Source organism: Acanthisitta chloris, unplaced genomic scaffold (genome assembly GCF_000695815.1).
Source record: "Acanthisitta chloris isolate BGI_N310 unplaced genomic scaffold, ASM69581v1 scaffold31435, whole genome shotgun sequence".
Lineage (NCBI taxonomy): Eukaryota > Metazoa > Chordata > Aves > Passeriformes > Acanthisittidae > Acanthisitta > Acanthisitta chloris.
Window position 1 is genome coordinate 1 of NW_008675979.1, and position 15,380 is coordinate 15,380.

The 15,380-nt window shown below is 41.0% G+C and overlaps 1 protein-coding gene across 1 annotated transcript in view; it reads left to right on the forward strand.

Moving 5' to 3' along the window:
* Positions 1-480: 480 nt before the first annotated feature.
* The window catches only part of SLC20A2 (solute carrier family 20 (phosphate transporter), member 2), a 31,826-nt gene continuing 16,926 nt past the window's right edge, over positions 481-15,380 (forward strand). The window contains exons 1-7 of the mRNA XM_009075954.1: positions 481-1,032; positions 5,729-5,869; positions 7,085-7,170; positions 9,155-9,251; positions 11,303-11,419; positions 12,154-12,357; positions 13,731-14,319. Of these exons, the coding sequence (XP_009074202.1) occupies positions 744-1,032; positions 5,729-5,869; positions 7,085-7,170; positions 9,155-9,251; positions 11,303-11,419; positions 12,154-12,357; positions 13,731-14,319 (1,523 nt within the window). The 5' untranslated portion in view covers positions 481-743. The remainder of the gene's footprint in view (positions 1,033-5,728; positions 5,870-7,084; positions 7,171-9,154; positions 9,252-11,302; positions 11,420-12,153; positions 12,358-13,730; positions 14,320-15,380) is intronic.

Sequence of the window (15,380 nt, forward strand, 5' to 3'; positions counted from 1 at the left end):
ACTTGATTGATTCTATGATTCTATGATATCAGCTGGGAATGAGGCTGTATGGTATGGTCTATATATTCTATCAGCTGGGAATAAGGCTGTATGGTATGGTCTATATATTCTACATGTTTTATATTCACTGTGTGCAAAAAGCCAAGAAGAATCCTCCTCCTAGAAAGAGGGCTTATCGCACTGCACGGTGAATTCAACACAAACAAAACTCCCAGACTTTCTAAATCCTTTTAGATTACTCAAAAGATTTTCTTGGTCAGTGACATTACAAGAAACATATTGCTTTGGAGGTGACCTAATTTGAATCTTTTCTGAATTGCTTTATGATTAGAGCAGTCACATGCCGAGGTAGGACTCCATTAGTGGGTTTAAATCATGTTTACTTCTGAAAACGCGCATTGTTATGGGCTCTGCTGAGTATTCCCCCCTTTTTTTTAAAATTTTCTTTTCTTTTTCTTTCCTTTTTTTTCTCTGTTGCAGGACTGAACATCGCAGTTGTACCAGTTTGGGAGCAAAATATGGAATGTGTTTCACTGCTGACCGAAGGCAGCCAAATGAACAGTATTTATAGTAGTTTGAAAATCAGCAGTTAGCAGTTTCTTCACATTCTAACACTACCCGGCACTTTCCAGAGAGAACTCATTGTTTACAAGAAATCTGCTTTCCAAATCCGTTGCGGTGCCCTCCAGCCTTGACTATTAACTATTTGCAAAGGGGAAGCTAATCTGCGGTTTGGGGAAAAAATGGCCATGGATGAGTACCTGTGGATGGTCATTTTGGGTTTTATCATAGCTTTTATTTTAGCTTTTTCGGTTGGTGCAAATGATGTTGCTAATTCTTTCGGAACGGCTGTGGGTTCTGGTGTCGTTACTTTACGCCAGGCTTGCATTTTGGCTTCAATTTTTGAAACCACTGGCTCAGTATTACTGGGAGCAAAAGTAGGAGAAACAATTCGGAAAGGTATCATTGATGTTAACCTGTACAACGAGACTGTCTCACTGCTGATGGCAGGAGAAGTGAGTGCAATGGTTGGTAAGTAATACTTTCCTCTTCCAAGTAATGTTTGTTGTGTATTTGTCATGCTATTTGTTGTGAATATTGTTAATTAAGTCTTCTCATACTCTGGACCTGCACATCTGGTTTTGTGTGAAGGCAGGGCCCCATATTCCTTTTTAAATCTCCTTTGTTTTTTAAATGCTTCTAATAATTTACATTTTTCAGTGGTGCAGCCATTTCACTAATAGACGAAGAGAAATGTTTAGCACAATGAGTCCTATATATGTATGGGGTACTGACTAAAATTATTTTGGAGATTTTTGTGATGGTAAATGGAAGATATGGAAGCATAGCATTTATGTCTGTACAGAAGATCCTATAGAAAGAGCAGTTTGCAATGAGTATGTATGTGAAGGAATTGCTTTAAGAAAATTGCAGAAAATCCAAACACGTTTGCTTAAAGTGATTGTCTAGCTGAGCAATTGCAGCAAATGGTACACTTCACCCTTGCCTGTGGTAAAACTTAGGGAGCAGTAAAGGTAAAATAATCACACCTTTAAGGTCTTTTTTAATTTTTCTGACCCAAATTGGCAGCAGGTCAGGGTACCTTAGAGTCTGCTCCTGTGCTTTTGTTTGTAGTTAACTTAATCTCCGTTTAGAACAAATAGCATGTTCTGAGGTAAGTAACATTAAGCCACGGTATTTACTCTTTGTTTATATGCAAGAGGCTTTGTGAGCTTTCTGAGAGCTCCCTCAAGGATCAATGGCAAACCTGCTTTTAAAGGGCAGGATGCAGCAGGAAGGAAACCCTTTCACTGTGGGAGAGGCAGCCCAGGCAAGCGGCCAGTCCTCCCATCCCACCACCACTTCCTCAGGCTGGCAGGTCTGTGGCATCCCATGACAGGGGGGTGTGATTTATACGAGCATCGCAGCATCCTCTGTTGAAAGGGATGCTCCACTTAGAGATTTTCTTCCTTAAACCCGACCTAAATATTGTTTCCACCTACCCCCTCTAACCACCTCACAGTTTTTAGGCAGGACTTGCACATTAAATAGGTGAATCCATGCAGAGGTCTACTACATGTGTAGTAAATTTTGCTGCCTTTTTTTTCATTTTAGTGGATCAAAAACCCGTCACTTTTTTGTCACACACACAAAAGTGACAGTTTCTGGAGCTGTCAGAGGTAGTTTTCTGTGCCTGAGCGTGAGGAGGTAGTTCCCTTGGTTCCTTTGCTGCTCCTGAGCCTCCTGAAGACTGGGCATCTTGCCCTGCCCAAGGGGAAGAGGAGTTGGTTAGAGAAACATCACTGCTGGGACCGCAGCCACTTCCTTAAATGCTCCCTCTGTAACCACATCAAGGGCTCTAGGGCACCCCCCATCAGTTCCTCTTTCCTGATATTATGCAAGGTCAGCTACAGGTTTCTGGTCTTTCCCTCAGTCTGTAGAGTGGCTTTTTAGTGCCACTCTACTTGCATTATTTAGCCTTCTGCTTACTGAGATAGCTCCATCTTGTCCCATGGGCACATGCCTGGGAGCAGCATATGCTATCTGAAACGTAGGTGACCTGCAGGTTCTTGATACTCATGAACCCTATTGAAGGCAGGATCCTTTTTCTTTTCTGTATCTATTTCTGGCATCCTGATCCTCCACGGTAAAGTTTTAAGTCTCAGATACCCCCTGCAGAGGCAACTGGCCAGAAGCTCAAGGAAAACATCTTATTTGCATGCGTATTTACATAAGCCTGTGTGAACTTCATGACCAGTTGCATTCCCTTCCTCCAGTAAGGGCATTAAGAAGAAATTCCGCGTTTTAAATCTCAGAATTAATCACAAGTTACAAAATGCAGATTTCAATTTTTTTTTTCTCAAATCCATCTCTAGCTTTTCTCTGGATGTATGATATCTTTTCTGTGTTTTCTGTGAGCCTTCTTCGATGTTTTCTTTTCCTCTGTTTTTACTCTGAGTTTTCCCCCACTCTGTTCTCTCATGCCTCATGATCATTTTTTGAGAATGGATTTAGCTTCTGAATTTCAATGAGGCTTAAATGAGCCAACAGTCTGGGAGAGACCAAAAGTCACTGTATCCTCTTTCCAGATGTTGATGGAAGATCCTTTGATGCTTGCAGCAAAAAGTAGATGGTCATTTTCAGGGCAACCTTCTTTCCCAAGACAAAAGGAAGAAGGAAGCAATGGGATTAAAAGTTTACAATGTAGCATTTTGTAATACTTCGTAGCATATTAAAATGTTGTTTATTGGGCAGATGAGAAGTTAGTGACTGTTGCTTTTGGTAGTAAATTGTAGTACTTCCCTAGCATTAACTAATTGACAGGTTATTGTCAGTATTTACCCAAGTGTTGTTCTAGTGGTCCTGGTGGGAGCTGAAGTCAGCAGCTGGTGCAACTGAGGAGATGGCACCAAGAGAGAGGACATCCCAGCCAGGATTAGCAAAGCAAAGTACTAATCCAGTCTTGCAGGTGACATGGTGTTTGATGGGGGTTTATGGCTGGCACACAGCACGGGAGCCTCAGGAGAATGGATGCAGTGCCTTCAGCCACAGGGGAGCATGAAACACACCCTAAGACAAAAGCTAGCACTGGCAACTCTTAGTCAGGGCCGTGCTCAGACAGCCCTCTGTCTTTAGGGGATATTAACCAAGAGGAAAGGGTGTGCAGCCACAGTGTCAGCAGGCATGAAGAATCTGAATTTGGGACTCTGTGACAGGTCTAGTGAGCCTCCTGCATCCTAGGCTAGTTTTGCAAAGACAAAAGTTGGCAACATACATTTTCTGTTATAGAGGAATTAAAGCTTTGATGTAGGTAGTTCAGGCATTGCAAGCCCCAGAGGAAAGGCCTGCTCTGGCTTGATTTCTATTTTCTTCTGTTCCTTAATGTGCTTCCTTAAACTTCTTTAGATCATACACTGTATTTTTCAGACCATCCATCAGTCCTCCACCACTTTTCTTCTTGCTCTCCTCTTTGTTTTCAACTGAGGAACATGGTACAACCTCTGCCCATGACACAGAGGTTGGAACTAGATGATCTTTAAGATCCATTCCAACCCAAACCATTCTGTGATTCTATGATTCTGTGGAGTTCATAAAGCAGGAAATAGTTCCATTCTCCCTCTATTTTTCTCCCAACAAAAAAATACACTCCTCACTACACATTTGCAGTGCAGCTGTGGCTTGGTTGATTTTCTTTGGTTTTTAGTCTGAGTATTTTGTAATTACATATCTATGGCTGACTTATCTGTTTATTTGGCTCTTTACAGATGTAACCATCTGTTTTCTCTTTCACCTTACTTCCACTTTCTGGTCTCTAAGTTCATGTCAAAGATTTCAAAGTGTATTTATTTTTATTTTAGTACAAGGGAAAGAAGCCAAAAAATTAAAGAGCAGGTGTTCCTTGATTGATCTAGAATTTCCACTAGCAAGTAACAGTTGTTTTGGGATAGTACCCCAGGAGAGATCAGTTTTACAAACTGGTTGACTTCCAAATGTGGCCACATATGATGCCAGCAAATCACCATTTGCAGATGGCTGTGTTTCAAGACCTTCAAACCATCTCAGGTTGTAATTGAGGATGGAGGCTGAGATTTTGGGTAACAGTGTGATTTGGTTCAGTGACCTTGCTTTATCACCTGTGTCTCCTGCAGACCTGCTAAGTGAGGTGGCATGAGCCAGAAAATTCAGCATCTCTCATGGCAGACTGATTGCTGCCACTGGCTCCTTTTAACACATGAAGATTTAGTCTCTAGGCCATGAATTCTTAAGATGAAGAAGAGATTTTTCTAAGAATTCTCTAATATTAGGTGAGCTCCACAGAAAGCTTGTGTTGCTGTCAAAATTATTTTGGTGTCCTGAGGTTAGTGCCACTCCAAGAGGAGCAGGGAACCTGGGTCCTTGCAAAGTGAAAATGAGTCAGAGCTTGGAACTGTGTGCTCAAGGGCTTGGTGGCCAGTTGTGGTCTGATATAACTACTGAAAGTGGTGCTTGGGGTAGTTTTTTCCTGCACTCTTGGCAAATGTTGCATTTATTTTATAGACCATTACAACCATCCCTTAGTCAGTTAGGAGATCTTATTTCCTTATGTCAAGGATATCTTTGGCTACTGCATGACTAAGATAAGTGTTCTCTGCTGTTCTGAATTTCTCCACTGCCACAATGAGCTGCAAATGAAGGCAGACCTTATTTCCTCCTCAGTTTTTTTCCTGTAGAGGACTCTGGCTGGCTGTTTGTCATTAAGGCATAAAAAGTCTCTGTCCCACAATTTAAGCCTTTCTTGGGTAGCATCTAAACTTAGGAGCATGGGTAGATTTCTAGTGAAATGGTGAATACCTCCTGACACTGATCACTCATAGGCTTCCAGGTCCAGCTCTCAAGAATGAGTTTTTCTAAGCTTTATGCAGACTGGCAGCAGTTTGCGTATTTAAGCAGACAAGCTGTAAATACTGAAAGCCTTCAAGAAAAAAAGAAAGCAGGGCTGTTGTGAGGTGTAAAGAGCTGTTAGTCATAAACAGTCATAAGTAAGATGAAGCATTCAAAGCTGCTATTAAACTGTCTTAGTATCTGCTTTTAGAGACAGAACAGGAACAAAACTCTTTAGAAGATCTCTGTTATGCATGTGGAGTGTAGGCAGCCCTAGTAAAAGAATGTGGGTACGTGGCAAAGAATTTTCTGCATTATTTTGTTGTTGTTGTTGTTTATACCATATAGTTGGGTTTTTTATTCGTAGGTTCTGCTGTTTGGCAGCTAATTGCATCGTTCTTGAGACTCCCAATATCAGGGACACATTGCATTGTAGGTGCTACGATTGGATTTTCTCTAGTAGCAATTGGCACACGGGGTGTCCAGTGGATGCAGCTTGTCAAGATTGGTAAGTGCTGTCTCCTTCTATGCATGAGTATGTGAAATAGTGTATTCTGCCTGCAAAAAACTTTCCCAGAATTCTGCTTTGTGCTGATAGTACGCCCTCATTAATTTATTTTCCACCCCAGTCCTGTCATTCAGAAGATGCACCAGAACACTGGTGTTGTGTTGGTTAAGGGCTGCAGTGTGTCCATAGTGGAGAAAGGAGTAAGACAAAAGTTGCACTTCCCCAGTGGTAAGCTGAGGACACATTGTCCCTCAGAGACAGGCTTCAAGGTGACATTCCTCCTCTTCCAGTTCTTGTTGTGGCAGCTTGTACTACGCCGTTCTCACTCTCAACAATGCTAGCCATCATGTGAATGCCCACAGTCATGATTTTCCACCCACCACCTTCACGGAGGCAAAAGCTGGGCATACAGCACATGTTTAACTCACAGCCTCCCATTGCTAAGATCAGTGCATCCAAGCAGGGATATTGTTTTGGAAGCCTTGTAACCCGAGGCCCAGCCTAAAGCCTGTATTAAAATGATTTGAAGCTGAAGGCATAGTAATATATTTGGACTTTAGAGATGGCAGATCTTTTTTTGTAATTCTGTCAAAAGTAAAATAGAGTTTGCAGTCAGAGTCAATCTGTTAAACATGCTGCAAACAATAAATCACACTGGATGAAATTTCCAGACTGCTGTCCTAATCCAGTTTTATTGAAATCAGTGGGAGTTTTGGCACCTACTTCAGTTGAATCAGTCCTGGACACTTGCAGCACTGGCCTGCAAAAAATATGTGCTCCTTGTACGTTACAGCTGATGCTTCTCTGGCATTTTGTCATCAAGACTTTTACCCTGCAAGCAGCATGGCATCCTGCTGGATGCAGTTGCTTTCCACTTGCTTGCAACATCCATGGTTATGGTGATTAGGAAATTGCAGAGCTTTCTCGGTCTACTCTGATTCAAACTACAAAAAGCTTTGATGATGAGTTTGATCGCTAACCTTACAAAATTATCAGGAAATGTTTTGGCTGATGTTTCTAATGGTGCCTAGCAGTACTTTGACTTTACTGAGTGTCAGGGGACACTGAGTTGCACCAGGTGTAAGTAAACACACAGAACATTCATTCTAGTTGTATAAGAGCTGTTTTAAATTTATTGCTCACTAACAACCCACTTAACTATTATGAAAGGATACTCTTTATTCCAAGCTTAATTCTTTCTTTTCTTCAACACAGTTGCCTCATGGTTTATTTCCCCACTGTTATCTGGCTTGATGTCTGGAATCCTCTTTGTGCTGATTAGATTCTTCATTTTAAAAAAGGTAAAGAAATCTCACTACTGTAATGAGTGCTTTGTATGGAGGTTGTGTTCTTGCCTCCCATTTGAGTGCTGGCATTTCCGGAGCTGAAAGTTTGTGGCTTGCTTTTTGGACAGGAGACCAGTCATCTTTTTGATAGCCATTTGAACTGTACTTGCTCTTAGCAGTTCTGAAAGCTGCAAGTAAGTAATTTGACAAGAATTTGAGGCTTAGGAGGTGCTATGTGCTTATTAATATTGTATATTCTATTGGGTCAGAGGATGGTGCATTGAGATTGCTTCTGTATTAGTACAAGCTTGCTGGCATTGACTTAGCCTCACAATAGCTGTTCTGTTATTTAAACAGAACAGTTCTCCCTTGGAGATACTCCAATTGGTATTTTATAGTTGTGAAATTTTAAGCTTTGGTTTTTCCAGCACATCAGACATTAGAAGATGGGCATCTGCATATTTAAAGATTCTCGAGAAACCTGAATCAATGGGTTTTAGTGACCTGAGGTAACATCAGTCCATGTGTCCCAGTGCAAAAGGTGACTTGCCTGCCACCCAGCATGAACTGAAAACCAGGATACTTTTATCTGCTTTTTCCATTTCTCTCACACCATTCAACTCGCTAAAATGGGGAAGTGCAGCGCATGACAATGACCTCAAATAAGGTACACTATATTAGCAGTTATACAGGGAACTTAAATAGATGAGGGATTAATTCTTTCTCTATAAATAGCACCACCTGTAACCTCAGCTTCATTGTTCCTTAATTCTGGTCTAAATAAATGTCAGCAATCAAAACAGATGATAGATTTGATCAGACTCAGCTTTGAATGAGAAATTGCTCAAATTGCATAAAGAATGAGGAAAAGTTCCACTATTGTATTCAAAACCTAGCAACTTAAGAAATCATTCATCAAAATCACATGAACTCTGGCATAACAGCCACATATTTAAGCATAGAAGAGGCAGAAAAAGTTCGAGTTAGGGAAATTGGCTTCTGACTGCCATCTGTACCATTCACAAAGTAATAAGATCTGTAGAGCTTCTGGCATAAGCAGATAGCTACTTGTGTTGCATAAAATAAGAGCAAGCAGCTTTCTAGCTTGCAGGTCCGTGGCCTCTTACAGGGCTTCATGCCCTTGTTGGGGGTGTCTGTGAATAGCAGCTGCCCTGCAAATACAGCCCGTGCTGCATCACACTTCGTGACCGGGGCATGGCACAGGGCAGCTGCAGCCTTCTCTCAGCTCCCTTTTATAGCTCATGGCAGCAAGAAACAAAAACACATTAGCCAGCCCTCAGCTTCGCCAGGCTCTTTGCAAACACATGGAACCCCTCAAAAGGCCAAAGCAGTCTCCTCACAAAGGCTTTGTCCGTGGCTCACACGGTGAGTTTCCGCTGTGCCGTCAGCTGAGCCTTTCCTTGTGCGTGCCAAGGGCAGGAGATCACAGTGGGCAGCAGGCACAGTGGCATGCAAAACGTTGCCTGCTCACTTTATGAATGTTACCTGTGTAATACAGCCAGACACTTAATATTTCAGAGGTTTCTGTTAGCTGGTAGAAAGTGCCAGGCTGTCTGTTGAAACTGAGTGGTTAGGAATAAGGTTTTGAGATGGATGCATTGCACTGATGCTTGTGGCCCTGCCACAAAACATCAATGCCCTCTCTGCTCAGCACCATTCAGTCATGCTGAGTCTTTTGCTTACAAGTGCTACAAGGAACTCCTCATCTTGGAGACAAAAGAGATAAGAACACACAGGAAGAAACTGCTGTCTCTCTGTTTCCCATTAACAGTGTCCAGCTTCCCCAGAATGCTGGTGCTTGCCAGGACCAGCATTGTGGATTTGGGTGTAACCAGGCAAGTCTTTTCCTCTCCATCCAAACGCTCCACCTGTCTGGCACTGACTTGGGAGCATGTGTTGTCTTCATGGTGGCTCATGCTGACATTAATCTGGTGCAAAATACAGCTAACGTTTCCTTTTTTTCATGATTTCTACGCAGGAAGACCCTGTGCCCAACGGCCTCCGCGCACTTCCAGTGTTTTATGCTGCTACCATAGCTATTAATGTGTTTTCCATCATGTACACAGGGGCACCAGGTGAGTGAGCTGTCCACAGAAGGAGGCATGGGAGGGAGGCTGCCCACAATGTATAAGGTTGCTCTGCCAGCATGCTGTCAGGTAGCCATCAACACTGCACGGTTATCTCCTACATTAGGAGTTAACCAGGGCAAGAGTGAATCATATACCTCCCCACATGCTTCTATTTGTGTGTGTCCTTTTGTGACGCCCTCCTGATCACTCTGGTTGGTGGGAAAGAGCGCAGCTACAAAAAAAATCCCTCTTTGGAGGAAGGGAAATTACTGAGCTGCCAGCTTTGGCTTCGTAGATGTGAGCACGTGTTGAGCTCTCAGAGGACTTCTAGGTATGTGCCTCAAGGAGGGGGTAAGAGCAGGTAGGCTGTTTGTACTCAGTGTAACACTCACTCCATTGACATCAGCAGTCACTGTTCTGGCAGGTCCAGCACAGAGACTGTTATTTAAATTTGCTTCTTTATTTCCCTTTAATGATTAGAAACCCCAAGCCTGTTTCTGCATTGAATGCATCTTCTTTCTTTAGTGTTGCGTTTTCATTGCAACTCAGGAGAAGTAAATGAAAGACTTTATTTATATTTTTATATATTTGTATATTTTATGTGCATTTATATGCTTGCATTTATTTATATTTGCATTTATATTTGAACTTATATAGTTTCATATTTATGCTTTTATATTTATAATTGCACATTTTATGTTTGATTATTTGCATTTGTATTTTCATAGTGTACTGAAGCAATGTACATTTAAAGACACACTTGTAGCAAAAGAGTTCAGAAAAAAGATGTTCAGTGATCTCAACTACTTTGTTGAACACTCTGCTCATTAAATGTTATCTTTAGTTTAGATTATTGCCCCAGAGCCATGAATGAACAGGCAATAGAAGATACACTCCTGAACATGACCCTGAATTAAGAAAACAGGGTTAGAAAGTGACCTTTTTTGAATGGAAATTTGTTTTCTCTCAAACCTGCATGCTAGATGTGTTAGAAAGTAACCTTTTTTGAATGGAAATTCGTTTTCTCTCAAACCTGCATGCTAGATGTACTAGATAAATGCAGCTGGTAAACTGTGCTTCATAGCATAGCATTACTGAAATTAATAAAAGCTTGAGATGTTCCCAATTTGAAGGTAACATAACTATTCCCTTTTCTTAAGTCTACTTGGCTATGTATCCAAGATGTTTCACAGTAAATCAGCTGTATATCCGACATTTCCTCATTAGTTGTACTGCAGAATTAGGTCAGGCACTCTGCAGTGACTCACTAAGCAAAATAAATGAAATAAGAATCTTAATGTCCCTTCTGTTTCAGCTTAGCAGTCTCTAAAAGTGAGTGAACACAAAGGTGGGACTCCTTTTTTGATACTCAGGAAATACATATTTACTCTCCAAGGCCTCTGTCCTGGTAACATTTACTCACAAGAATGAGTGCATCACATGGGTTTCAAGACAGGCAATGTATATATGGGTTTGAAGGATCAGAGGCCAAGTTCATTCTTCATTAAGGGTCTGATTGTTGCATTGAGCAAGTGCAAGGAGCTCTCGTGGGGGAATATTTACAGGAACAGGAGTTATTGACGTGATTGTGTATTGCAGGACTGAAACCTCAGCTCCAAGTGCTGCATTAAGCTAATGCCATAAGCAAATAATGGCTTAGATTGAGCTAAGCATCAGGCTTTATTGACCAGAGCAAAGGTCAGGGAAAAACTTACCCTAATGGGCAACATGGTGTAACATGCATTAATGTATAAAATCAGTGCAAACTTGTTTTAGCAGCTCTCATGGCAGGGTTTTACCTTTGGCTTATTTGGAAATAAGGTCACAGTGGGGTAACAGAAAGTTGGAACACTAAACCTGCAAATGTTTCCATGTCAACTAGACCTTTAAATACTGCACTAACTGATACATAAGTAATTGTCATCAGCTCATTGATGTTGGTTTTGAATTAATTGTAGACACTGGCTTTTCTGCAACAGACTGCTCTTCCACTGCCTGGGATAATTAAGACATGTTAATTTACGGTTTGTTTGGGTTTTATTTCTTTGTCTTCACAGTGCTGGGGCTGACACTGCCAATGTGGGCCATTGCTCTAATATCAGTTGGTGTGTCCTTAGTATTTGCTGTCTTAGTCTGGATTTTTGTGTGTCCCTGGATGAAGAAAAAAATAGAAAGTAAGTAGTTGTTTGATGAAATGTGAGCAATTTAAAATTATGGAAAATTACATTTTAGAGGTGGAAGTGCCCTTGAGAGGTCACCTAGTCCAATCCCCACCCACAGGCAGAATATGCTTAAACTATTCCTCATGTATTTGTGTAATCTGCTCTTAGAAATCTGCAGTGGTAGAAATTCAAAACCTTGTTAGGCAATCATTGCAGTGCTCACTTCTTCTGGAGCCTAGCAGAAACAGGAAAATAAAACCTGGAATATAATCTGGTGTCTTATTTTATTAAGAAAATGTTAAAGAGCAAAAACCTAGCAGAATAATCATCTTTAAGTGACTTGTTTAACTTTAGAGTAAGTTTGGCTGATCAGAGATTTTAGCTTTGCAGCCTTTCACTTGTTTGCTTTGCTATTCTCAACAAATGCAGTGTTTAAAATGCAGAGAAAAGTTTCAGATTTCATTAATAGATGAACAGCTCAGTGTTTTACTTCAGTAACCTACTTCGGCAAATTTTATAGGAAGAAACAATTTTCTATTTTAAAGGAAATGCTCTAGAATTTTCTCACATTAACATAAGATAACATAGCATAAAAATTAGTGTTAGAAATAAATAAAGAATGTGTGTATGAAACAGAGCCACATTATTATATCCACATTAAACTAAGCTGTTGATGCAAACAGTGGAAGGTTAAGTAACAAGTGGTATAGTTTGGGTTTAAAATTACAGTACTGTTATTTCCTTAGGCCGGTTAAAGAAAGATGCTGCACTCTCAAGGATATCAGATGAAAGTCTTGATAAAATTCAAGATGAAGAAACACCAGTCTTTAAAGAGCTTCCCGGTGCCAAAGCATCTGATGAGAGCACGATTCCCCTTACGGGCTCCGTAACAGAAGCTGCTGGGGCATCAGATTCTATTGCAAATGGAAACCATCCACGTGTACCATATGGTAAGAAACTAAGACAACACAGAGGGTTTGTCTTTTTTTCCCATTTCAGTAAGGTTTCTTAACCTCAAGCTGGTCTCTGTTGTAAACAGTAAGTTAGTGTTTGGGATTTCCAGCTCTAATTCTTTTTCAGCATTTGTTTGGAAAGATGCTCATTTACAAGTGACATTTTCTAGAGAGGACTTAAAATCAATTACATTTTGTTTGGCTGTATTTCAATTTAGAAACAGCTGAGAAAAAAATTGCTTTGCTTTCCTTTGTATCCTTAATGGTGTTTCCACCCTTTTAAGCAGTGGAAAAATACAGAGAACACAGATTGCTGATGTATGAAGGTTAAATTCAGCATAAAGATGATTAGCATACTACAACAGGAGATGAAAAGATTTGGACTTTAGTTGACAAATGTATGACCTTTTGGAGCATGTCCACTAGAAAAATCTCATGCATTGTTTTCTGAACATATATTTATAAGAAGTAGACTTAGTGTGCATAAAGCTCTTTTTGTTCTCCCATGTGGTGGGATCACCCCCTACTTAGCGGATTGCTGACTTTCATATCACTTTGTTAACATCTAAACAGCCCTGTAATTTAGTTAATAAATGCCTAATGTATTCAACTGATTCTTACAAAATCAAATCATGACGCGGAGCCCTTTGAGTGTGTGCTTCCAGTTTAAAAATAGCTAAACCCAATTCTGAATGTTGCACAGTGGAAATCCAGGAAGTCAGGAAATGAAAAAGATAGTTTTTTCAGAAATATTGCCTGTGTTACACTGTGATGTGTGTCCTATAGCATAGGTTAACATTAAAGATATACAGTGGGGAATAATTATCATCATGCTCATAGAAATAAGGTATACAAAATGTTGGAATAGCTGAGGAACTTTTTTGCTTTCCAATTTTGTAAACTATTTTTAAAAGCTATGTAAATGTCTCTTAAATATAGGTGACCTCATATTTGGTATGAAATTGCAGTAAACACCTTTCAGAAATCCTAATTATTCCTATTTGATGTAGACAAAACCTCAGAAAAAAAGCAGAGCTTGCTTTACAAGAAAGGAATTTTATGGAAATTTTGTTTTCAAAGAACCTGAGGATTTAACCATCAAGTGTCACCTTCGAATAGCTGATCCCAAGTGACTTGGTGCAGGTTGTACAGCATGTCTGAGGAGACCCAACACTGGAACAAAGCTCTTTTTGCAGAGAGATTTTATTTTGCAGTGAACTGAATCTTGGCTTATTGACAGCCTGTAGTGCAAACTGATCCTTGTCCTGTATTCTCAGGTGATGGCTGCATTATTGTCTTGCAGAGTGGGAGGGGAGGGGGGTTTTGTTTTGCATTTTGTATAAATAAAAACTAAATCTCTGCCTTTTTAGGAAGGGCATTTTCAGTGACACACACCTCGGTGAAATCGCCTGTTTCCAATGGCACCTTCAGCTTTGATGGCCACGTGAGGAGCGATGGCCACGTTTATCACACTGTGCACAAGGACTCAGGTTTATACAAAGACTTGCTCCACAAAATACACCTGGACAGGGCCAACGATGAGAGGCCCACTCCAGAAAACAACTACAAACTCTTACGACGCAACAACAGTTATACTTGTTACACTGCTGCTATTTGTGGCATGCCTGTGCATTCTTCCTTTAAGGCAGCAGATACATCAACTCCAGAGGACAGTGAGAAGTTAGTGGGAGACACTGTTTCCTACTCCAAGAAGCGAGTCCGCTATGACAGCTACTCCAGCTATTGCAACGCCGTGGCCGAGGCAGAGATCGAGGCAGAGGAAGGTGGGGTGGAAATGAAGTTAGCCTCCGAACTCGCAGATCCGAACCGGCCTGCAGTTGATCCTGTGGAAGAGGATAAGGAAGAGAAAGACACATCTCAGGTCCATCTACTTTTCCACTTCCTCCAGATCTTAACAGCCTGCTTTGGATCCTTTGCCCATGGAGGTAATGATGTCAGGTAAGAGGGTGAGATCTCACAAACCAGCAGTTTTGCGGTTTAAGTACTTGGAGCAAGGTTTGCCAGCTTGGCTTGTTGGAAAGCTCATTTATTTCTGCAGGCAGATGATCATCAGGGCTGTGTTTTGCAAAGCTTGTGACACCACTGTCCCCAGTGCTTCCCAGGCTGCTTAGTCTATGGTTTATTTTCTTCTCAAAGGTAAAATCTTTTTTATTCACTGCTAAATAATTTTGCAGTAATTAGTTTAATTTAGGTTGAATTTTGGCATTTGAGGCAGTGAGACTCCCCCAACATGCCAACCACTGTAAAAGCAAACAGGACATTCCCAGCCCTGCTGAATTTGCAGCCTATTGTAAATGCAGAATCAGAAACCATCAACAAATGAGAGGTTTTAGACTATTTTTGTCATCAGATGAATTTCATCTCTTGTCACATTGTGAAAAGAGGTGTGTAAAGAATGTTTAATTGCTGTATTCCTTTTTGACTTTCCCTTACTGAATCTTTTGCTTGGAGTTTTCCAGGGGTCTAGGACCACATGAGGCAGTGTATCACTAAATAGCTCAGAAAATCTAGAAAGCCTTAACATCAAAGTCCTACCAAAGTTCATAAACTGTGCATAGAACTTCTCCAGCTGCCACAACTCTCTTATCAAAATAAAGGGAGCTACCTGAAAGGAGTCCTGGGCACGCTTCTGTGCCCCATACAGAGAGGGGACATGGGCTATGGCTCATCTCTTAACACTCATTTAAGAAGCTTGTCATGTCCTGGCGTAATTCTGGTGTGCAGTGTTCCCTGACACAAGTTTTATCCAGAGTAGCTATCACCACTGAGTTGCTCCTTGAGTTTGGAAGAAGCCAGTGAGTTCATCCTTCAGTCATGTGGTTTAAGTATGCCTGTCTTTAAATCCCATGGCATTAACATCATTTCCCAGGAATAAAGGAAAAGCATCATCCTTCAGGAGTCTTTCTCTCCTGTTTGTGTTGGCTCAGGCAGCTGACAGTCTCAAAGTTGCTCTCAGAAATGTTTGTCCCTGTGAAATAGTGTCTCTTCACTCACTCATT